We start from the raw sequence: 24,567 nt of genomic DNA, 5'->3' as shown, positions 1-24,567 counted from the left end.
CTGCTGTGGAAAAATTGATATTTGGTATGTTAAAGAAAGTAATTGTTTCGGAACAAAACAAAAAACATCCAATTCCCATCCCATACAAGGGACAAGCTGCTTCAAATACATTTCAGTTATGTATCGTTTTAATAATTAATTCTGATTTAGATCGCCATTATGTTAGTGACACCAGGTATATTTCCCGGTCATGTCAAGCATCTTTTCGGGTTAAAAATGTTGTCGATGTTGGGGGTAGAAAAACTCTATGAAGGGCTCAATTCAATTTAACTGTATTTAACCTAGTTTCACTGTAGCAACGTAGCAGTAAGAATCTGTTACTATTCTTCAGAACTTTGCTGCTTTCGTTCGAACGAATTTGGTCAGATTTGAATTTTTTGAACACAGCTTTATTTTGGGTACAGTTTTTTCAATTAATCGGGCCACGTTTTAGCATTTCTCCATAACTTTCGAACCAAATTCGAAAGTCTAAGTGCATAGTTGTAAAAATCTCAGAGTAAAATGTATTTCTTGGAAAACGTCGGAAAAATGCGTAAAGAGAAAAATGTTATCTATCAGTAAAAATCTTGGATTGAGCCACATTTTATCATAATTGCAGAAACATCATCACATCATGCAAAACATTAAAAAATATTTGAAAAAAATAAGATTGCCATAATGAATGCATGATGTTCTGTTTTTAGCTACAAGAAAACGCATATTTTTGTTTTGGTTTTTTATATTGACATTCTTCATAATAGACAGTAAACGAATGGTAAAAAAAAGTAATTGAGCAAAGGTGTTTATAATGTCTCCAGGGCGAGACAACACGTGAAGGGGACAGAGCGGAAAATTCGGTAAAGAAAGGTGATTGAAGCAACGCTTACTAAGTTTGTATAACGTTCCTCTTTACCCACGCTGGAGGATCCGCGTATCAAACCAAGCTATAATACAACATTTTCGACAAAGAATAGGTATCCGTTTTCCTGCCATAAATGTCCTAATCAATAGAGCATAAAATTTTAGCCTTAAGGAAAAAGGCCTGAAATAATGGGTTGGTTAAAGAAGCACGCGTTGTATATAAATGGATATCATAGCAATGTTATCCGAATTAATGTATTATGATACTTTTTTGCTAAAAATAAGAAGCAAGTGGAACAATATATAACTTAAAGCAGTAATTGATAATGCGATTTATGAAACATTTAAGTATAAAGCTGCACTTCTCTTTCAAAACCTTCATATAGTCCTAAAAAATCCAACTCCAAACGGTATAGGTATCGTTCAATGTAATCCCTTCGTATATTCGATGCATTCTACCTAACAACTATAATCACAATCGCTCCGCTATCGCATTACTGCTGCGAGTGTAGGAATCGTAAAGTTCGTAAAAATTTATAGCTGTTATAAAAATTGACATCTTTCGTCGTATGTACTACATACTATCGGAAGCAAATTCGCTGACTGGATACGAAATCTAGCTCGAAGGTAAAATAACGACAACCGAGCGAAAGGAAACAGCCTTCGAGAGGGTTGCCCTTGAAAGCAGTGATATCAGTTGTTCTCGCAAATGCAACGTAGCTGCATGTTTTTCTAAGCGAAACGACATATTGATTGGAAAATTGTTGAATTGTCGAAGCGCTAATAATTAAATCCTCAAAATCCCCCTACCATCTATTGTCCAAGTGAATAGAATCCTGTCAGATTTAGTGGGGAAACAGCAGGTCTGGCATCAGTGCTCAGAATTTTTTCTTTTGGTGGTGGCTTTTCTTCCCTGTACACAGCTTTTTACAGACCATATTCGTGGTGTGCTTATCCTTATGTACAACTCGCAATGGCGGGTACTTAATAGGGTGGCTCTGAAGAAGCAGCTTTGGTTCCATTAGAAATCAAAGAAGCATTAGAATCAAACACTAATGTAATGCTTTCATTTATTAACAAGAACAAACGCTAGGATTAAAACCTTTAACCGGTGGTTTGTTCTTCTGATAAAATTTAAAGTTATCGCAAAAGAATCCAAGCCCTTAGACGAAACCCTAGTTATGTAATGTATTGCAATACAAGCCAGAACTGTGGGAGAAAATAATATTCCAGTCTCTTGAGTTGGCTATAAAGAATGTATGGAATCTACTTCTCTGAAGGGTGCCCCATCATTTCCCGCCTTTATCGCACCCGCTGTAACCCTTTCCGGCAATATTCTCCACGTGCCGCCCCGTGCTGTCGAGTATTAATCGAAACACAACAGTTGTACTGCTCTCGAAAAGGAGAAGGACTTTCCTCTGCTACCCATTTTAATCGGATCGATCGAAAGCGAGAGCCATGTCAGAATATGTCACTCTGTGTAATGTTCTTTGGATTTTCATTAGGATGTGATTTGCAAAATTTTCAATTTAGTGCTCTCATCTCAGATAATGGCAAAAGCGTTAGGGATCGAATCCAATCACACAACCAAAACAACCTAGCAAATGACATTAAACCTGTTTGTTACCATATAATCATGCATACGTACCAGCTAGAGACTGAAATTGAAATGAACAAATTGGTTCAATGGCCCTACTTTATGACACACGGGAACCATTTGCTTTATTAATTTTTTGTTCACGCTAGCAACCGGTTCGTTTTAATCAATATTAACTGCCGTCAGTCGTACTTGCAAAATTGCCGTGCCATGCGAATATTAAAACTAAAATAGTACAATAGTTTGCACTTCTTTTTAAGATGGTGCGGACATTTGGCACATTGCAGAAATGAAAATTAACCATGTTTGCTTTAAGTACAAAAAAATAACTACAACGGCAATAGGACAACGAGAGCAATTTCGCCATTGGTAAGGAGCCAGACATTTCCTATCTATGTTTCACCGTTTGAATCTACTACTAATGTATTCATGATGATGCAGAATAACGGAAGTGAGGAAACCTCCAACAATCGGAATTGATTTCATTCAATTCAAGGAGCCGATGCCTTGGTTTGGATAGATATTCAAATTTCTGGTTTTTTATTCACTATACTAGGTATAGGACATAAATTGGATTGTATTTTGATATTTTGAATTTTTTTACATTCTGTAAATGCAGGCATGAAGAATAATTCGGCTATACTGGCAAAATCTACTATCTGCAAATCTCTGTTAGACTTGGCAAGCCTTGGATTTATTAGTTTGTTACTTATCTTGAATATCTACTATATACAAGAGCTTTGTTCGGTTTGTAGCCTAAGCCAAGCCCTGATAAGACGCCGCAACTCGGTTCCTTTCGCTTTACTCAAAGTTAAACTTAATACATGTAGGGTACTTTTTCAAAACGACGTAAGTAACATTGAGAAACTTTCTATAGATCCCTCTCTTCTGATTATTACAGTGGCATAAATGTTTTTCAAAAGATATTTTCTTATCACTTAGCTAACTAGTGACGCCTGACTTGAAAATAAGGCTAGGTGTCTCTGATTCTCTAGAAGCGAGGCGAAGCAAAACAAACAGGTTACAGCTAGGTTCGGTTCTAACCATCAACAGTTAGGCAACAAAACTCTAATTGTTGCTTGGGTGGAATATATGCTCAGTTGCCAGGTGGTAAAATAATCCGATAAGCTGAGAGGAAATATCATCTAACAATTTCAGGAATATTGTATCACTCGAAATTTTCCACAAACGTATCATAGATTTTGTTTATCAAATCAAAGCGAAGAGAAATAACCAAAAAATCCATTGTTTCTCGGTTATTTCAATATAGATATAAAAAAGTTAAGTGTTGGATAACGCGTTCTTTTACAGAACCGCACATATAAACCGGAAGGAAGAGAGAATCACACCGGCTGGTGACTTAAATAGCAACGCTTTCGGTATACCAACTAGAAGCAGAAAACAATTACACTAACCTCACGTTCTCGTATTTCTAGAGCCCGACCGACCGACCGACAGGTGATCGCTTTTCCCCGGCATCTCATTTAAGGTGTTCTTCCGTACCTGCAATACCATCGACGTTGCTTCCGCTGTGTCAAACTTCCGAAACTCATGAATATTGATGAGCGAATCGCTGAGCCGGAGAAAACAACGTCACATTCCGTAGAATCCAATTCAGTTGCGTTCGAGTGAAGGGAAAGAGGCAGAGGCATCAACTACTTTAAACGGAAAATCCTCTTTACCCGAGTGCTGAACCGTACAAACATTAAACATGAGGAGTCTTTCCGTGGTGCGACACGCGTGACACGTAGACAGGGATTAGAGGAGCGGATTTCAAGTAATTTTTATAAGCTTTTCAAATTACACCAGATAGTTCTAATTAAATAATTAATATATTTTTTGAACTTAAAAAATCCTAGAAATATTTTAACATTTCGTAAAGATGCAGCGGTTCGCCACGTAATTACCGATTGTCAACACGGGCTTGTTAAAAATTACTCCACTGTATCTAAACTCATGTGCTTTATAACTAACGCATTGAAGCACATGGAGAAACGTCAACATGTAGATGCAATCTTCATTGACTTCACTAAGGCTTTCGATAAGGTCCCATACGTGCTGACTATTGAGGAAATGTCTACCTGATTGGATGTGCAGCTGGTTGCACTCTTATTTGTCTGACCGGACGGTTTTCGTGAATGTTTAAAGAATTAAATCCTATTGCTTTCCTATTCCATCCGGAGTACCGCAAGGCAGTATACTAGGACCATTAATTTTTGTGCTTTTTATGAAGGATATCTGTGATTGGACCGACTCTGAGAAATTGTTTTTTTGCAGACGAACTAAAAATTTTCCGTACTATTACTTCCTCTATCGATCGCGATGCTTTGCAAAGTGATGTAAATGAAATGCAATAGTTAATTTAAGTTTTAACTAGTCTGTATAGCAATAAAGACTGTCAATAATAAACAACCATTTTAACTTTAGTTTAACTTTAACTGGACAAAGTAGTCAAATCCCCTTCAAAAAACAAACTTTAGTTATGGTGGAAAACTCCAAGAAACGTCGGAAAATTATGTTCTGTCACATGAATATTTTTTAAAATATTTTGTTTTCTTGTGTGTCTGTTTCTAATCTTTTAATGATGAAATTTTCATAACATTTTTGTTGCTCCTCAGTTATGGCAGAAAAACTCGGTTTCTCTGAATTCACATCTCATGAACCAAACAATGAAAAGCCAGCGGTTTCTTATGAAAATGTAAACTTTCTTAGCATATTCACATATGGATTACCGATGGATCCAGAGGTAGTCCCACAGCTAGCACCAAATCGTACATCAATGTACGAAAATTACCGTAAATATCTCTTTACTAATTCGGAATCGTAACTAATGCTCAACAAAGTGAATTCAGGTTGATTTTGAATCGTATATAATAATAATAATAACTGACTTAGATGCGATTTTCAGCACAGAATTGTATTGCAGTGCGGAGCGAGTCGCGCTTAATCGGATATTATCGTATATATATTGCGACATTTGCCCCTATTTAGACTACCCCGATTTACACGATTATCACAGTCGAATCTCGCACACGATTTCGCTCAAGGAAAATGAAGTGAAAAAGAAAGGCAAGAAGGAAAAAGAAGTCAAACTTGTAAGTTGATTAAACTAAAAGCCATTCTAGTGTCAGATTAACAATGCAAAATGCGGCTTGTTTCAATAAATGATTATCACAGTAGTCTAAATAGTCATAAAAGGGGCAATATATACTTATATAGATGAAACGCGTATAATTATTCCTCATTACGTATATCGCCTCCAAAAAAGTACGAATATACTGAAGTCGCTTTTTACGCAGTTATTTTGCGTGGTTTTTTCTACGCGACTATTTTCACGCGAATTTCGGAACTTGAGTGTATACTAATTTTTCGTATCAAATGCGATCAAATAACACGATGCATATCTGTACATAATGTTGATTTTTTCTTTTATATACATATAAAAATGCTAGCTGTGCCGTCTCCGTCTCATGTTGCTCTCCAGAATAAGAAGCAAAGATGAAAAAACTGGACAAACGGGATAGAAAAGTGGTACAATGCGAGAGAGAAAAAGAATAAAATCTGGCATAAGAAACGTGACAGAATGGGAGGGCAAACGGAATGTAAAACAAAAAAAAACAATGTGGAAAAGAAAAAAACGAGAAAGAAAAAGGGAGAATCGAGGAAACTTTACAGAAAAAGATGAAGAGCGGAGGAGAAAAAAAAATAAAAATGGGAGAATAGAAGGAAAACCATAAAGAAAACGGAAAAATGAGGATAAATTGGACAGAAAAGGAGAAAAACGGGATAGAAAAGGAGAAAATGCGAGAGCAGAATAATGGTGAAACGAAAACGAATAAAATAAAGATAAAAATGAAATAGGAATACAAAAAGGAAAAAAACAGAGAAGAAACACATAATGAGACAGAAAAAGAGGAAAAGCAAAACATAAAAAGAGGAAGAGCGGAACACAAATAACTGACAAACGGGATAAAAAAGACAAAAACCAGGACCGAAAAAGGCAAAAAACAAGGAAAAGCGAGAGAAAAACCTGATTGAATCCACCTAATGGTGAAAGGAACCTTTGTTATACGGTCTTACTTGCTATTTGAGATAGAAATCGACACGTTTGGTTTACATAAAATTTTTGGAAATTGAATAAGTTTACAAAATTTGAACCAAATAGGAGCACTTATAAATTTCAATAGTTCCTTTTCTCATGTAATTGCTTAGTAAGTTGTTACTAATAAGAGTAAGTGCAAATAAAAGTAAGTTGTAAAAAGAAATATTATTCTTTAACATATATATTGCGTAGTAAAGGTCTAGTTTATAGGTTTTTGAACTATGCATAAATTCCTGTAATGCCATTTTATTTGATTCACATCAATAAAATTTTCTTGAATAAATTTCATATGGAAAAATGGTATGCAGCAAAACTACCAGCCAATGTAAAATGTTTAAAATGTATCCGTCTGTTGGTAGTCGAAAAATTCGGGGTCAAAATTAGGGTATTTGGTATAATCAAAGTTCTACAGTTTCTAAACAAGCAAACATAGAGGTATACTATTTTCAGCAAAGTTGCGTATTTTGACTATTTGTACAACTTTGCAATACATGAAAAAGTCATACAACAATTACAAAAAGAGCTAATATAGAAAAACTGATTTTACAAACTCATATACAATAGATAAGATTTTCCTGTCTTTGCTGAAGAGATAGAAGGTTACTGTATTTAGCAAAATTTCTTGTAATAATATGCTCTAAAACTTTGCAGAACACATCAATGTGTTATATTGAAACTGAAGAAAAATATTTTTTCTATTTCACTATTAGGGGGATTAATTAAAATTTAAATTGTATCAGACGATAGAGCTTTCATTTTTAAGAAACTTTTCCAAAGGTTCGATAAGCTTAAAGTCAAGTTTTCCTAGCCAAAACTCTATACGCACGTTTTCTTTGGTTTTGGGCTATTGTGCGTGCAAGTAACCGTGTTACAAAAGTTGGCGCGAGTGTTCGAGGGTTAATATCTTTTGACCGGTGAAACCAATTCTTATGAAATTTTGTATATATATTCGTAGTGTCAAAACCTCTCGTTTGATATTAAAATAATTGAAATTAGGTAAATTATCTTGGTTAAAATCATTATAAATTGTAGTTAATTTTGGTGTGGTGTATTCGATTGCTCATAACTTTCGAATTAAACGTCCAATCAAAAAACCATTCAATAGTGATCTATCCGGCTATATTACCTACCAAATGAAACTAATATCGCCTCAATCGGTTTGGCCATCTCTGAGAAACAGGCGTTCATTTGTACCTTGTCAAAAAAGGTTTTTTAAAGCTAACTTTTAAACTGCTTGTCCATTCTCAATAAAACTTGGTAGAATGTTTAGTAATAGCAAGAGCTTTCGTTTGGTACTAAGATCGTTAAAATTGGTTGCGTGGTTCCGGAGAAAATCGTGTCACGTAATTTTCACATTTTTGCTTATAACTTTTAAACGAAAAGTCAGACCACGAAACAATTTAATAGTGATATACTAGGCAATAATACCTTTCAACCAAGAGTAAAAGCGGTCGAATCGGTTCAGCCATCTCCGAGTAACAGGCGATTGAAAATTCGGAGCGAACACACATACACACATACACACATACACACATAAACACATACATACACACACACACAGACATTGCTCATTCGTCGAACCCTATTGATTGGTATATGTGACTCGGCCCTCCGGGCCTTGGATCTATTTCGTGTTTTTCGACCAATTTCTAAACCTTTGTTATATAGTATAACAAAGGTAAAAAGACGAAAAAGAGGGAGAAAAATCAGGACTCAGAGACTAGAAAAGAAAAGCAAGAGAGAACAGCGGGCTGAACAAGGAAAACGAGATTTTGTCCCAGGAAACAGGAAACAGGAAACAAGAGAAACCGAAAGGAAAAGAAGGATAGTGAGAGAAAAAACCGATAAATCAAACGCGAAAAACATAAAAAAGAGGTCAAATCTGATTCAAAAAGAAAAATATAGCACTAAAAGAGATGGGACAGAAAAAAAAGAAACGATGAACAAGAAAAACGGTTTAAAGAAAGAGGTAAGACGGAAAAAAGACGAAAATGTGGGAAGTAAAAAACGTTAACCGAAAAAAAAGGGATGAAAAATAGAATAAACGTGATAAAACCGGGGTATCAACACAAAAAGGAGAACGGAACAGACGAATACGAAAAACGAGAAAGAAAGGTGATAAAAAGAGTTAGAAAAAGACGAAAATTGGATATGAAGATAAAGAAAAAAGAGATTAGAAAAGAGGGAAAAAGGAAAGGAAATGAAACTAGTGAAAAATATGAGGAAAAATAGGATTGGAAATAAGAAAAATGGAAGAGTGAAACAAATAACACGGCATAGAAAAAGGAAAACGAGAGAATAGAGAGAAAACGGAAGGAAAGAGGAGAGCAGATAAGAGGTAAAAAATTTGAGAGAATAAGACGAAAAATGTCAATTTTAATTTTAAGTAGAATTTCGTGTCCTTATCCAGTTTGTAATTCAAAGATCAAACTAATCCAAATTCAAGTCTAATTTATTATCCACTGCCAAGTTTCATTTCAAGTTTGCAACGCAATTGTCCGATTTTAAACCTAATTTTAAGTTTAATTTATTTCAAACTTTAGGTTCAATTTTAAGTAATTTAAACACTGATTTCAAGTCTTGAAATTGGACTTCAATTTAAATTACAATTTTAAGTCTAATTTCAAATGTATTGTAATGTCAAATCCAAAATCCAATTCACAAATTAATTTGTGAAGTCCAAATTAATGGGAAACTCGCAGTCATTAACTTTTTGTCGGAGAGCCCAATTTCAGAAGCAGCTTTTGGGCCCAAAAGTGGGGTTCTGCTTACAGAAATGTATTCACTGTATTTTTCTTGCCAAACTGAACACAGTGAATATATATTTCCATGAACAGAATTTTTGTTTCAAACAAAAAAACTGTTTTTGAAATTCGCATCTTAAAAAGCAGAATCGATAACGACTAATTTCACCTTAAATCCAATTTATGTCCGATTTCACCGCCCAGTTAGCTTCGAGGTACGATGCTGGTCTAACAAGCCAGTCGTCATATGTTAGAATCTCGGCTAGGCGGTGCTTGCTAGATAGAGTCAGTAGGATCGTTATACTGGCCCCGTAATTTTCCTGTACTGTTAGACAGCCGGCTGCGAAGTCTGTCGATAAAGAAGGGTAATGTCTAATGACGGTTTCAGCCCAAGGTTTTGCTTTTTATGTTCGATTTCAGTACCAGTTTTAAATTCAACTTCGTGCTTAATTTCGAATCTAATTTTAAGTCTAATATTCAGTTTAATATGAAGTAAATCTTCAAGCTCAAGGTAGTCCAAATTCAAGTCTAACTTTATGTCCTTTGTCAAGTCCAGCTCCAAGTCTAATTTCTAGTCCTATTTCAACGTTGGTTTTAAATTCAATTGAACCCGAAAGTTCGGATTTTGCAATTTAGTCGGCCGGGATTTTTGTGATAAGTGATAATAAGCCGAAGCTGCTATACTTTCAGCTTTCTGCGACTATTTTTGCTTTAAACCACTCATAGTTGAAATTTACTTAAACTAATTCAAAATTGATATTTTGAGTGCTTATAAAGTGGTAGAATCACTTAACAGTGCAGACCAGATAGTAACTGGATTGAATCTAATTCGCCTCAAATTATCTAGAATTACGTTTCTACTATAATACGTTGAATAAATTCCAATTTCCATTCAGGGTTAGTTCCGAGTTTACTGTGCGGTACCTATCATTCACAGATGAAAACCACATGGACAATTTCCATTATTGCTATTATCGTTGCCGGTGTCAACTGCTATGCTTACCACTACTGGCGTTGCATCGGAATGTCACGTTTCTCTTCCTTTTTGCTCTGTAGCTGAAATATCTGTCGATCAACAGAAATTGCCCCGATTTGCACCTGGTCCGCTGTTCCCGGTAAATAGGCAGACGATGTTTTTCGCTACGGCTGCCGGACATGTTGTGTGGTTGCCCAGCAGGGTTATAAATAACCATCGCAAAAAAAACATTGGTTTTGTGGTTTAACAAATCCTTTCCAATCATTACGTTCGAGTTGGTACGAGAATAAAGAGCATACTTTAGGAAAGTAGATACCACTCAAGGTAATTATTAAGCAATACAGAAGTTTTACAATTTAAGTAAATAAATGTACTTTGTAAAAGTTTTCGTTGATCAATGGTTTTTATCCATGCATCTAAATTTAGATGAAATTTGGTTGATAAAAATTTAAAAACCAATTTTTAAATTCATGGATTAAGTACTTAATCACTTTTTCAATTGTCTCTGCTTTTGAAAGCAATCAGCCGTGCCCATTCCTATTTCAGCGATAGGCTAGGTTGTGAAAATATTCCGAACATGGTTTTACCGGAGTATCCCTGTGGACTGCTTTTCGTCGAATGAATAACTGAACCACTGCCAAATTCATTTCACAGTGTGTACATACTCTCCAATTGATAGTATAGCTATGTAGAAGTTACCTTGCTTGCTGCAGAACTTACCGAATCAATTGTCGTATCTATATTTCCATTTGGACGATCACTAGCTAAGGTGGTTTCTCTTAAATTAATCTTAACATGATTCGCCGCGGACGACGTGGCAGCTCCCCGTTGCGGCTTGGTGGCATCCAGTAGCACTTTTAACGACGCTATCGCATGTAGCTGTGTCGCCTTTTCATCGACTTTACCTGGAACGGGATCTTTTATTATGTTATTACGTAATGTTAGTATGAGATTTGCCAATTATGTGTTAAATTTCGGGAACAAATTTTGACATATGAACAAGTATAGCGTTGCATGGTATGATAGACAGTCTGTTCTGCAATAATATATGGGTACAACTTATCTGATATATTTTGCTCGAGATAGAACAACGAATATAGAACGGATGCACATTAAAAATGTTATATTTAAGGTTATATTACGGCTCTCTATGTACACATACAAGTTAAATAGTATAGTATAGACATCGAATGTGCCGAATGTACATCACCCAGAACAGATAAATTTGATAACGACAGAACATAATGATTAGCGAAACAAAATACGAGCCCATCGAATGGCAATGTTTCGATATTTTACGAGGATCCACTTTGTGTGGCCAACGTATCTTCGGCGGCAAATCTGGAAGAAGAAGAGAGCTGCAAGCTAAAATCGTTTGATTTGACCTTTGCTATTGATGTGTTTACCATGGAATGCAGATATGTTCGGTGGTTGTGGCATTATAAGTAGCAGCATCAACAATATCAGCCAAAAGCTCTATTGCAACTGAAAGCAATCAACTAGGACATAAAGCGATACAAAGGCAAGGGTGCAGCGAGTTAACTAATGTGAATCTATGTACAGCAGCGTGTAATTGTACGAATAATATATGGGTTGTCGCCAGTGAACTGTCCTGTTACTCTGAACATTTTAACTGTGAATAAGCGTGTGAGGATGGCATTGAAACCAATGATTACAGTGTCTATGATATTTGCGGCTAATTATTACTGCATTGAATTTGCGTAATCTTGCCTAACGTTGCGCAGGCTTATTGAAAAGTTTGAATACTTGAGTATTTGGAGTCAATTTTTAAGAATAATTCATTACATGAAACTGTATATGTGTTTTTTATTTCCAGATTATTAGGTATAATATTGTTTTAAATTCACATTACATAATTGCACTTACAGCAGGAAATGTCCAAACCCAAGTAACATTTTTGTTGTATAATAGCTTATCAGGCACTTGTTCCACGGGGATGTGTTTGTTTTGCGATTATATACATAAACTTTCTATTTTATTGCCACGAGACATTGGATCGTAATAAAAATAAATCAAATTACGTTGCATGTGTAACTGTAAAACATAAAGATGTAGATATACCTACGCTCCTGGTACTGAAACCGCTTACAGAATTAAGTATTAAAAAACAATGCAAGCGCTTTACAGAAGATCTAGCCGTAATCAATTCAGGATAAAGGTAGAAAATTCAGGAATTTAATATCCAACCTTTGTTAAGGAGCCTCCATGGAAAGCTAGGGGTTTCGAATAATCACAAGCAAATCCAGGCTTTTGAAATATGAGACACTAGATCATCACAGCACCCAAGGATAAATCGTTATCAAATTGAATTTTTAGAATGAATCATTCAAATATATTGGGAGCATATGCAATTATCCAATCAAAAAATGGCCCCTTAATTTTACCAATGTCAATTCCTTTTAATATACCGCTATCCGGGGCGAGATTGTGCCACGGGGGTGAGATTGTGCCAAAAACCAAAAATGTTTATTTGTGAAAATTTATTATATCTATAGAAACTGGTAACCTAAATTCAAAATGATGATGAACATAACATATTTATTCATAACTTAGAATGGAACACAGATAATATTAGCAAACTATTTAGCCTCAACAGGGTTTCAAAGTTCGCGATCAAAAATACTCGGAAATAACGCTTAAAAAAAATGTCCCGCATAAACCAACCCAAACAAGAAATCGCATCAACTTGCTATTTTGAAGGTATATAAACTAATCATTTACAATGTATTGAAAAGTTATTATGCGTTGGATAAGTTTTGATTACTAAAATAATATTTTTCCAAACTTTGTACTTTTCGAGCTTCACGGGGGTGAGATTGTGCCAAGCCATAATGATCGATCCAATTTGTAGATTCCACATACACAACAAAAATACGTCAGTATACACCAGTACACTCACATTATTTACTATTGAGCACAATATTTTGACAGATTAGATTGCATCATCCATTTTGGAGCAAACAACATTATAGGTCTGCTAAATAATTTAAGCTAATTTTTACTTTTTCTCTGGAAATTTCAGATACTTTAAATAAACACTCTAATATAAGACGAATATATTATACTGTGTATAAACTGCCAGTTTTAAGGAGGGAGAAGGGGGGTGGGATAGGCCACATGTTCTGCGGCCGCGTGTTCTCGAACGAAGTAATGGTTACTTTTGTTAAATGATCAAATTGGTATGCCCCCTTGGGATACACCCCTTCATATATCTCCCCCTTGTTAACCCTAGAAACGCTACTGGCTATATAAAGGCTTTCTATTGACTACGAACTCATTTTTAGTTATTTCAGACCTCCCCGGGTTATTTTCGTTCATACTTTTTGTATGATGCGTTGTTTTTGGCCGACCCCCTGCCCCTAATAATCCACTTAGTTCATGGACGGCCCCATATGAACTACTTTATACTGATATTTATGTGTATTGTTTATAAACATGCTAACGTTCACTGTTTAGGTTTTTAGTCTAACTTAATGTTTTTGGCACAATGTCACCCCCTACAAGGGGTGAGATTGTGCCAAAATTAATGCACTTCCAGTAAAATTAGTTTTCATTGTAACTAAACCATCACTACAGTAGTTGTTAATTAAACAATTTAGTATATATTGACAGGTTTGAAATCAACTTGGTTGCTAAATTGTGTGTATACTGAGCTAAAGAACAAAAATCTATGCTTTTTTGGCACAATCTCGCCCCGGATGACGGTACCCAAAATGGCAAACAAGATTACCTTTGTGCACTAGTTTATTTCAGTTTTGCCCTATGGCGAAACATTTCACGAAAAAATAACAAACTAAAACTATTAAAATCCTTACGGTGATTTCCTAGTATAAGTATGTAGTAAAGAACTAAACTAAAGTCGTATACGGACAAAGACGAAGGCACTCATGCAAAGTGCCAGCACGAGAAGTAGCATTGCCAGCCAGGAACATCAGGCTCCAAGTTTCGCTGGACGCCTCAATGGCGAAGTTGCCGAAGGAGGCGGAACGTAAGCTAACCTAGGAGTGCTAATGGCAGATAGTAATGTCCCAGCACCTGATCTCCAAAAACTCAAACGAGAAGTCGGGTTGCTGAAGACCAACAAAGCCGCTGGTAAAGACCATCTACCAGCAGAGCTTTATAAACATGGCCGAGAAATGCTGGCAATGGCTCTACACTGGGTTCTTTCAAAGATTTGTGGGGAGGAGAAACTAACGGAGGAAAGGATGGAAAAAGTGGTTTGTCCCATCTACAAAAAGCCGTAAATGCCGTCTACAAGGTATTCTCCCAGATGCAGTTACGCCGATTGTCACCGATAGCACAAGGTTTTGTAGGGAAGTATTAGGTGGGCTTCATGGGCGCTCATGCCATTACGATACAGTCGATCGAGACCAGCAATGGCAGATCATGTACGAACACGAGTTTCCGGATAAACTGACGCGACTGATAAGAGGATCGATTGATATGTTTTGCAGGCATCTCGGGGACATTCTCGAGTTCCTTTAAGACGCGGCGAGGGTTGAGACAAGGTGACGGCTTGTCCTGTATGCTGTTCAACATCACTCTTGAAGAGGCGATCCGATGAGCGGGAATCGAAACGAAAGCTGCGATTTTCACCAAGGGTAGCCAACTCCTAGGCTTTACAGAAGACTTTGATATCATAGCCAGGAACTTTGCGACGCCGGAGGCACTATAGGCCAGAGTGAAAGTCTAGATGGATTGTTTCTTCTACAACCCCACCGGTACCAGGAACAGAGAAGCTCAACGTGCAAGATGGCTGGACCAGTCGAAAATTTGTGACTTCTGAGATGCTTGGAAAATTAACGATGAGTGGTCCAAGGTCGATATTCGTTCAACAGACACGACCGTTTGAAACAGCATTAGCTATTTCGGCTCTATGCTGCTGACGACGTTGACGACAGCTATTAAACAAGATTCAAGCAATGGTAAACCAATGACGAATATACAGGTGGGGTGATGTTGATTAAGAGGTGTTAGTAATGAAGAAATTTCATCGTAATGTTGGTGAAAACCAAAATCGACCAATCACGATCAAGAGTGATGTAGATCTGCCAAAACAAACCCTATTGCCCAAGTAACAATTTCAGGCTGACCAAACGTTTTTATAACTGATTTTATTCAACCTGTGGCTGATCTATGGTTTAGGTTTAGAAATAATAACCTTTTTTCAGCTCTTAAACATCTAAATCTGGTGATTTTATCAAACTTCAGGCTAATTAATAGCTGCTTTCGAAGCTGCAATGAAGCTTAATAGAAACTTTTTTGCGCTTTTAAATAGCCAATTTGCGCAATGCTGTCAATTCTATTTTTAGAACGAGAAATAGTTTTGCAATCTGCTTTTCCAGTCGCTTAATCAACGCTTCGTCAACCTTTATGCAGTCAAAAAAAAATCTATTTTTAAATTTAAAAAAATGGAACGCGGCCTTTTTTATTTTGCTGTGAACATGTTTCGAACGCGATATTTTTAATTTCGAATATTACTTTAATTCGAATAATTAGGGCTAGCTAATTAAAAATGCATGTCTTTTTTCCGGGAATTGAACCGCCATCTTTTGATCCATAAGCGCTCATCGTATGATCCGCCCCATTTGCATCTGCAGAAGAGACAGTGAGAATATCTTTAAACCTGAAGCCTAGCCCGCCTAGCGTGAAGCAGTCGATAATGTCGATAGCTGACAAACTTTTGCTGTCAGCCAAATTGCGAAATTCTATGATTTGACAGTATGTGTGCTGTGCGCCGAAAGAAAACTTGGTAGAAGTTTGTAAAACCATTTTAACACTTTTAAGCAGCCTTAAAGTAGTTTGAAAGCTGTGAGCATAATGAAAGCTTCCACTCTACACTTTAACACCTTTAAGCAGCCGTAAAACGGTTTGATGTTTATGGCTGTTTATAAGCAGATTTTATAGTAGAAAACTCCGCTATTAAGCTTGTTTATCAGCTTTTGGGAGATAACTCGTTTGAAAAACTTAAAGTAGCTTAAGCATCGCTTATTTAAACACCATTTAAGTGCTTACTTTAAGCAGCTTTCATCGCCTTAAACCAACCCATAAACAGTCATTGCTCTTGCAAATCAGCTACCGTTGTTACTTGGGTAATACCAACAAATATTTTCTTATTTAACACTTCTTAATGCCTTAAAGGGTGTCCACGGTAAAATTGCAACACACAAAATTAATTCGCAAAATTCGACTTTTTATCCGATTATCATCAAACTTTCAGGACATCAAATGAAACAATTAAACTTAGTTTTAGCATTTTTATTTTATTAAATTTCGCCTCCGTATCCGAATGATGGTACTTTAGCCTTAACCCCGTCCATCCATGAGATTTTGCACAACCTCAAAATCGACTTGGTTTGCATATTTATCCATACTTTCTTCATTTCTTCAACTGTTGTGACTACTTTAGGATGTTTCAAAAGATGCTTTATAATAGCCTAGTATTTCTCGATTGGCCGCAGCACCGATGTATTTGAGAAGTTATGATCTTTCGGCACGAAATCGACATTATTTGGCTTATGCCATTCCAGCACGGCCTTTTCACAATGGCATGAAGTCAAATCCTACAAGAAGATCGTAGGACAGTTGTGAGACTTCAGAAAAGGAAGAAATCGCTTTTGGAGATACTCTTTCAAACACACCTGGCTATGTTTATGGTACCTGGGGTCGCGAAAGGTGTACTCCGCTTTCCACATGAACAAATTGCTTGCCAAATCAAGAATTTCTTGGCAAAGTTTGACATTTTCTGTTGTCGGAGGTTCTCTGGAACATTAAACTTATCCTTTGCAGTAGGTAGGATTTGGGATTCCCAACTTTTTACCGATGGCACGATGTGACAGATTCTGATTTTTGATGTACTTGTGCAGAACTTTTTCGAAAACGAGCTATTCTTTCGCCGGCATTTTTCACCTTTTATTGGTAATAAAGAGCAGTAGAGCGGTTGGAGTGTCAAATCACCCGACCTAGGCGGCCAGTTTATGGATCCAAACGGGAGATTAATTACTCACCAAACTTGGTTCATTGTTTCGCGTGCTGTGTTGTTGAAACTATAGATCGGCCAGATTCAATGCTTCCATTTGGAATAAAAAACTTTGTGCACCAACGCAACGGCCAGTTATTTGGCGGCCACCTTTATTCTTGAAAAGATATCCGTCGGCTTACGAACCACAATTTTTGCATAACATGTGCTGGCCATCACATCAAAAACTGCTTACGAAATTGGGCTTTTCGACGAAAAGTTAATGACTGCTAATTTCCCGTTAAGTAAGTTTTGCATTGAAAGCAAGAGTGCAATCAAAAAGCTTTCAATAATGTTCAATTTTACAGTAGTGAAACATCATCTAATCATGATAGTTCGGCTTCAGTTTTTTTAAACTAATAATAAGTCTGGCTCTGTTTTTAAGTTTCAGTTTGTTAGTGTTACATACCCACATCTAAATAGAGTTCCATTTGTAGAATTAATTTGAACAGTTTATGAGACTCGGTCAAACGGACGCAGCTTGATTTGTCGATTTACGACCGTTTAAAATTAGCCTAAAAGTATCAATTGAAACGACCACAGTTTAAAATGATTTAATTGTTTGTTCGTTGATGTGTGAAAATTCCAGTTTTTAGACATCGTAAAAATTTATGACTAATGTCGGTCATATGATGCATACTAAAACCAATCTATCCGTAGTGTAGAGTAATCAGGAAGTGGAGACCATCATAGGGCTTCGCTACCGCTATCAATTATGTCGGAGTTATTCTGGTGCAATTATTTGCCGGACTGTAGTCTCTGCTAGTCGGAAGAGATAAAATTCACTGAGATCTCATTCGCACGGAGGTAGAAGTATAATTATGAATACCAAGCTAACGGATGAAATATATCTGCTACTAGGGGAGGTTTTTTTTTGTTTCCATTCAAGGTGGACCAAATCCAGTTATGAGCATTTCATCCTATTTCCAGAGTCAGCTTTCTCATAATGAATCTGGTAGCGGGTTGCATTTTTCATTTTTAACAGTGAAAAATGTTACACACGTTTTATGTATTGATGTAATAAATAAGAAATTATATTAAAATATATGTTTTCGATTCATTCTTTAATTTATGCAGCGATTTATTCTTTCAAGTCCTCCGCAAGCCGCGAGCTTCCAAAGCGGAATCGAGAGGTGTGACTAAATAATAACTTTCAGAAGCAAAACAACAGCCACGAATAAAAAAAAGATTTTAGTGCAAAAAAGGTATTTGTGCTTCATTTAAACAGTATGATAATATAGCTCTAGCCATCCCAAGCCCCTACCTAGCGCATCCACGTGGCCATACCTGGTAATGAAGAAAATTGAGTGGTTCCCGGCTGCTTGATCTCAAAACCGCGGTTTTGAACAGACGGAGGTGCCATACGGCCTTGCTAATAGGTAAGTCTAATATAAGTTATTTTAATTATTTTTTTCGTTTTAGCTTATGAAGCATCTCCTGCTATATAGTAAAAACTTTGGCCAATACGAGTTTTAATACTGCACATGGATACCAGAATGAAAAAATTAAATTAATTATTAGAAGCACTTATGGAATCTCAAAGGACACAACTCTATTCCATTCGAAGAGCTGCTGGTGAGATTGTTCTATTTTTGCCCATATATACCACATTTCATCTTAATGTCATATTATTAATAGTATTATTATTGATATCATAAATGTGGAAGGCTTCATCATGGAGTGGATTGCCAACCTGAATCCTGAAGGTCTGAAGCAAATATGGCACTTCTCAGTTCAGAACAAATCATCACGTGGGTTAAAGTTGGTACAGCGAAATTGATTATTACATGGAAGGATCCTAATGCTAGAAGGCGACTCTTATAACCCTGGAATGCGCACAAGTGCCCCTGCTTGTGGGTCCGCCCAATCCCTTTTAGCCCTTCTGTAACAGCATTAGTGTGAAATTCATTTGATAATCAAATTTGGATCTACTGTAATTCTTCCTACATACATTGGCAAATCTTTGAAGTGATGGTGGCTTTCCCCTACTACTACTACTACTTCATTTAAATAGTATGATAGTATTACTATGTATAATGTTTTTTATTATTTACAAGAATTATTATCAAAGCATAATAACGAGTTTTGAAAGCATAAAAAAACAAAATTAAAACAATATATAAGCTTGAATCTAGCACCTGAATACGAAATACGGCTTTTGTTCATCGCATAAAAGGCGGCAGCCCCACCAGTGACTTTACCCTCTAGACCCTCTAACGGGCAACATCGTAAAAACGATGCAAGCAAATGACTACTTTATCATAAAAGTATACACTCAAAAGAAGCTCGAGTGTTGATGTTCATGGAAAAATATTTACCGGAGGATTGCCAGGTATGAATTCTTTTTTGTTTTTTCATGCCCAACGCTCTACCCAAATATTTTTCCAGTTCGCTTGTCCTTCTGTTTTGGTTCAACAGACTTCGCAGCCAGCTGTTAGGGTACAGCACAACTGTGATCCTATTGACTCAACCTCTACCAACCGAAATTTGAAGGCCTACTGGATGGCTTGATGATGGAGGCGGGTAGGATAAAAAATGTCGAAATTTGATGGATGTCAACGAGAACAAAGCAAGAATTCAATCCGGATTGTTGGCAATAAACTTTAACACGAAAGCACCAACGAACATGAATCGGAACATGGAGCGATAAAGCTGTAACTGTGGAACTTGATGACCCGCTGTGCAAATCTACTTATGCTACATGAAATAATACTTCTACCTACTCGTGGTACCAATTGGGGTACGAGCAAGCTTAGTGAAGATCAGTTTACCAATCACGGTGGAAACCAAGGGCGTGGCAGGAAAGTTGGTACTCATGGTGAGGGGTGAGTCACGAGACAAGATTAGCAGCTCAAGACAGTGGAATCAGCTGACCACGATTTTTGACCCGGGATTTGTCCAAAATCCATCAAAATACATCCATTGGTCAAAATTTGGTCGAATAATTTTTTTGAAGAACTCTACAAAATAGCCAAGAATCACTAGCAACGGCACTTCACTGGATAATTTCAAGGATTTGGGAGAGGAGAAACTACCGGAGGAGTGAACGGAAGATGTGGTTTGTCCCATCTCTAACACCGCCTACAAGGTGCTCTTTCAGATTTTGTTACGTCGTCTATCACCAAGAGTAAGAGACTTCGTAGGGCAGCATCAAGCGGGATTTATGGATGCCTACGCATCATATTTTTATAGATTTCAGGTCAGCATAGTCGAGTGCGAACAGCTATGGCAGATAATGTACGAGAACGGTTTTCCGGACAAAATGACGTGGCTGATCAAAGCTACCCTGCAGCGAGTGGTGTGCAACATGCGTGTTTCGAGTGCACTCTCGAATCCCTTCGGATCGGACAGAGGGTTGCGGCAAGGATCCGGTATGTTACTAACATTGCTAGGTGTGCTAGGTGTGATCCTTCGAGCGGGTATCGAAATAAGAGGAACGATCTTCGGCAAAGTAGCCAACTCCTAACCTTCTCAGTCGACCTCGACATCATTACTAGAAACTTTGGGACGGCGCAGGCTAGAAGGACTAGGTTACAAATCAATTCGGCGGAAACCAAAAAAAAAGGCAATACTCGAAAAAAATGCAACACTTTCTGTTGTGTATAACTTTTTATTTGGTTGATTTAATTGATGAGCTTTTGAGTAAACCTAGTTTAGAGTGTAATGTTTACATGTGCAAAATTTCGTCACAATCTGTCAAATGGTTATCGAGATGGTTTTCAAACCAGAAGTGCTTCGACAAAAAATATGGGCGTGGTCATGGAAAATCCAGACCAGTCCCACAGGTGGATCGCGAAGCAGTTGGGAATAGACCTTGCTACCGTGTCCCGTATGATAACATCGATCAAGGAGATCCAGAACGACCCATAAGCGAGCTGGTTGCGGAAAAAACCGAAGACGACAGACCCCGTGAAGACAAGAAGGTGAGGGATTACTCCAAGCACAATTTCAACTGTTCGATTCAGTACGTGGCTAAATCCCGCGCCAGGAAGTTGTGACACGAGTGGTTGGTGCAGCCGAAATGCATAGTAATAGACGTCGAGACGTACATTAAAATGGACACAAAGCAGATCCCCGTCCCAGAGTTTTTCGTCGGCAAGTCCCGCCTAGATGTTCTAGGAAAGTTCCAGAACAAGAAGGTCGACAAATTTGCCAAGAAGTACTTGGTGTGGCACGCGATCTGTGTATTCGGCAAATTCAACTAGCTGTACTTAACGACTAGCACCATCAACGGCCAAATATCTAAAGAATACCGTCAGAAGCGCCTGCTGCCCTTCCTCCGGTCCCACGAAGGTGATATCCAGGCATCGGGGCATCTTAGAGTTTCGAAAATATACAACTTAAAATGAATTTTTGGGTATCATTTTTGTCTGATGCATTTTCTTCAAGTATAGCCTTTATGGTAGGAAGAGGCTCCCGAGAAAACAATGTTCGCCTCCCATGGACAGTGATGATGGTGATGAAGTGGAAGTGGTTGACAAGTTCATATATTTGGGATCTCTGGTCGCCGTCGACAGAGTAAGGAGTTTTAACGACGCATTCAAGCTCTGGAAGTCGAGTCTACTTTTCCCTCCGCAAGGCGCTTCGATCAAAGCATACGCCGCCGCACAAAGCTGGCGATGTACGTTAATCAGACCGGCAGTCCTTTACGTACTTGTGACTGTAACTTTGCTTACGAAAGACATTCGTGCACTTGCCGCATTTTACCGAAAGCTGTTGCGTACTATTTTTGGCGGTGTACAAATGGAAAGTGGAACGTGGCGCAGCGTTATGACTACGAGCCGCAGGTATCATTTCGGGGAATTCACATTGTACACCTGGCGAAACTTGGGGGACTACAGTTGGGGGGCCACCTCGCCGGACGACTGTACAGTAAAATCTGGGGTGACATTGCGATTCTCGTTTCGAGTGATTTTGGTTCGTTTCGCCCATTCGTTTAACGTGGTCGAAATGAACCAAAATCACTCGAAACGAGAATCGCTATGTTACCCCTGTTCTCTTCAAGAACCCAACCAGCACCAGGAATAAAAGGGCTCAACGTGCTAGATAGCTTTACCAGGTTGAAGCCGACTTACCTGTGTCGAGACGCTCAACGAATTGGCGACGAGTACAGTGGGGAGGAATTCTTCATACAATAAGAGTCACCCCGGCTCTCCGCTGCTAGAGGTAAGTAAGTAAGTAAGTAAGACGTGCCTGGAAGTTGTACAATCAGGTTTTTATGAAGTATCACAGGATACATCCTCATAGATGATGAAAGTGTACAAAATATGATGAGTGGTATTCGAAGAAAAGTTCGAGATTCCATAAAAAAAACTCCGTTAAAGTGCAATAAATTATTCTTATTTAAGGACCGATTTTTTTATTTTATTACCACGATTCAGAGACAGACTCTTAGATTTCGTCAATTTAGAGTAGAAGAAGAGAGAACGTCTAAATCTGTATTAAATATTTTAATTAACATGAGCTTTATGGTTATAGATAAAATATTGAGGACTTGCGTGTCTTGAAGCAAATATTATTCAAAGCAGTAAGTACTATGATTTGGCTGTCAGATCAGAAAAAGTGCCCTCAGATGTATCAGGACAACATAAAGTTGACTCAAATCATCAATCATGGTGCCATTTCGGAAGTACTGATATTGCTAATGAACAAACACTTAATGATGCCAACGGTTCTTACAGCCGGTGTTCGTGTACATAAATATACTACGAAAATACTACGATACAGTCGACAACGTTCATTCGACGAGGCAATGAACGAAAAAGTACATACTTCATTCAACATGCTACTAAATCGGCAACTGAACGATGCAACCGCGGCCACGGCAGAAAAAGACGGTCACTGCGACAAAAAGACGCGAACAACAACACGGTACGGTTGGTAGATCCATTAGTGGTACTCTCGTTAAGGAATAACAAATCAACAATGATAGTAACCACAGTAACAGCCACCACAATGGACACATTTTCTCCGACGGCGCGCGTCATGTTTCATGAAGCTTGCAGACTTCGTTTTAAAGCTGGAAAAGCATCACGTGCTTTACCACTTTCCATCAGCTGCTTGAACAAAGTATAGTTGCTAATTCGTGTCTCTCTATTTTGTTATTTCAGGAATTATTGGCTGGTTCGAATGTCATTTTGTGCGCTGCAGGTGCTCGGTTGGCACTAGGTACCTGGTGAATTAATTTACTTTTAAGCTTTGGTGGTTTGAGAAGTGGGCGGTAAGCTGATTGAAGAAAAAAAATCAATATAAATAATAAAAAGTTAACAATGTCTTTGATAAACCCAACCGTTGTTAATTTAAAACGATAGAAGCATAAAATCCCTGACTGTTGAACTCGGTAGTTAAATATGACAATTGTTTTGCTATTGAAACTGACTGAATTAACATTTACTGTTTGAGGGACCTGCAAGTTTTGAAGCATGAAAGTTATAAAGGCTCACTATGGTGATAAGAGTATAATAAACGTCATTGCCACTATTAATATTGCGGAGGTAATAAAATTTGAACTTCAGTTGCTTCATCATATATCGTGTTAATAAAATATTTGCCTTTGCAAATAATATAATAGTACCTAAGTTATCAAATGACCCGAAATACAAATAATAATAAAACAATCGAGTTATCCCGTGAATACTTTATCTCCTAGTTGGATGGTGTCTTATTGCAAGAAGGGATGAAATTGAAAAGAAAGTACAAAATTAAAGATAATTATGACGATAAAGATATTTCGGATCAAAACGCCATCTTTGGTAAAATAAAAAATACTTTGAAAATGGGCCAAATTGAATTAGTATTAAACAAAGATATTTGTTTAAGAACAGCAATATGATTGATGGCGTTAAATACAATAATGTCGATTCGCGCGAAGTAGAAAATCATTTAACAAATTGATTTAAAAAGCTGTATGGCGAATACAGTCTTATTCTTTTGATTATTTCTTTGGTCAAAATTGATACTTTGCTTGTTTTTGTTCTAATAGCTACTAAACTACGAATAAAATGAACATTCTACCAAAAAATATATTTTGAAAGTATTTTGTTCTGCAATGGAATGGATCAGGTAGGTTCGTTAGTATTGCAAGTGTTCGAAGCGTTCTGTGATTGTGATAAAATGTGAATATTACACATACAAATGTTATGTGATAAATGAACGGTTTACAAGATATTGTACTTTTTTCACCACCGTAATTGGTATGTCGATGAAGTTACAATCATATGAGATGGTTCTGCATGAGAGAAAGCATGAATATTTGCTGTTGTTATGTGA

General features: G+C 37.2%; 1 protein-coding gene across 1 annotated transcript in view; it reads right to left on the bottom strand.

Annotated features, from left to right (window-relative positions):
• Positions 1 to 24,567, bottom strand: part of LOC128742808 (sodium/potassium/calcium exchanger Nckx30C) — a 143,880-nt gene that overhangs the window by 8,211 nt on the left and 111,102 nt on the right. Inside the window, exon 4 of the mRNA XM_053839278.1 lies at positions 10,980 to 11,176. Coding sequence (XP_053695253.1) covers positions 10,980 to 11,176 — 197 coding nt within the window. The remainder of the gene's footprint in view (positions 1 to 10,979; positions 11,177 to 24,567) is intronic.

This window comes from Sabethes cyaneus, chromosome 3 (genome assembly GCF_943734655.1).
Source record: "Sabethes cyaneus chromosome 3, idSabCyanKW18_F2, whole genome shotgun sequence".
NCBI classification, from domain to species: domain Eukaryota; kingdom Metazoa; phylum Arthropoda; class Insecta; order Diptera; family Culicidae; genus Sabethes; species Sabethes cyaneus.
The sequence above is the reverse complement of the archived record's forward strand: the minus strand, read 5'-3'. Positions and strand labels throughout refer to the sequence as shown.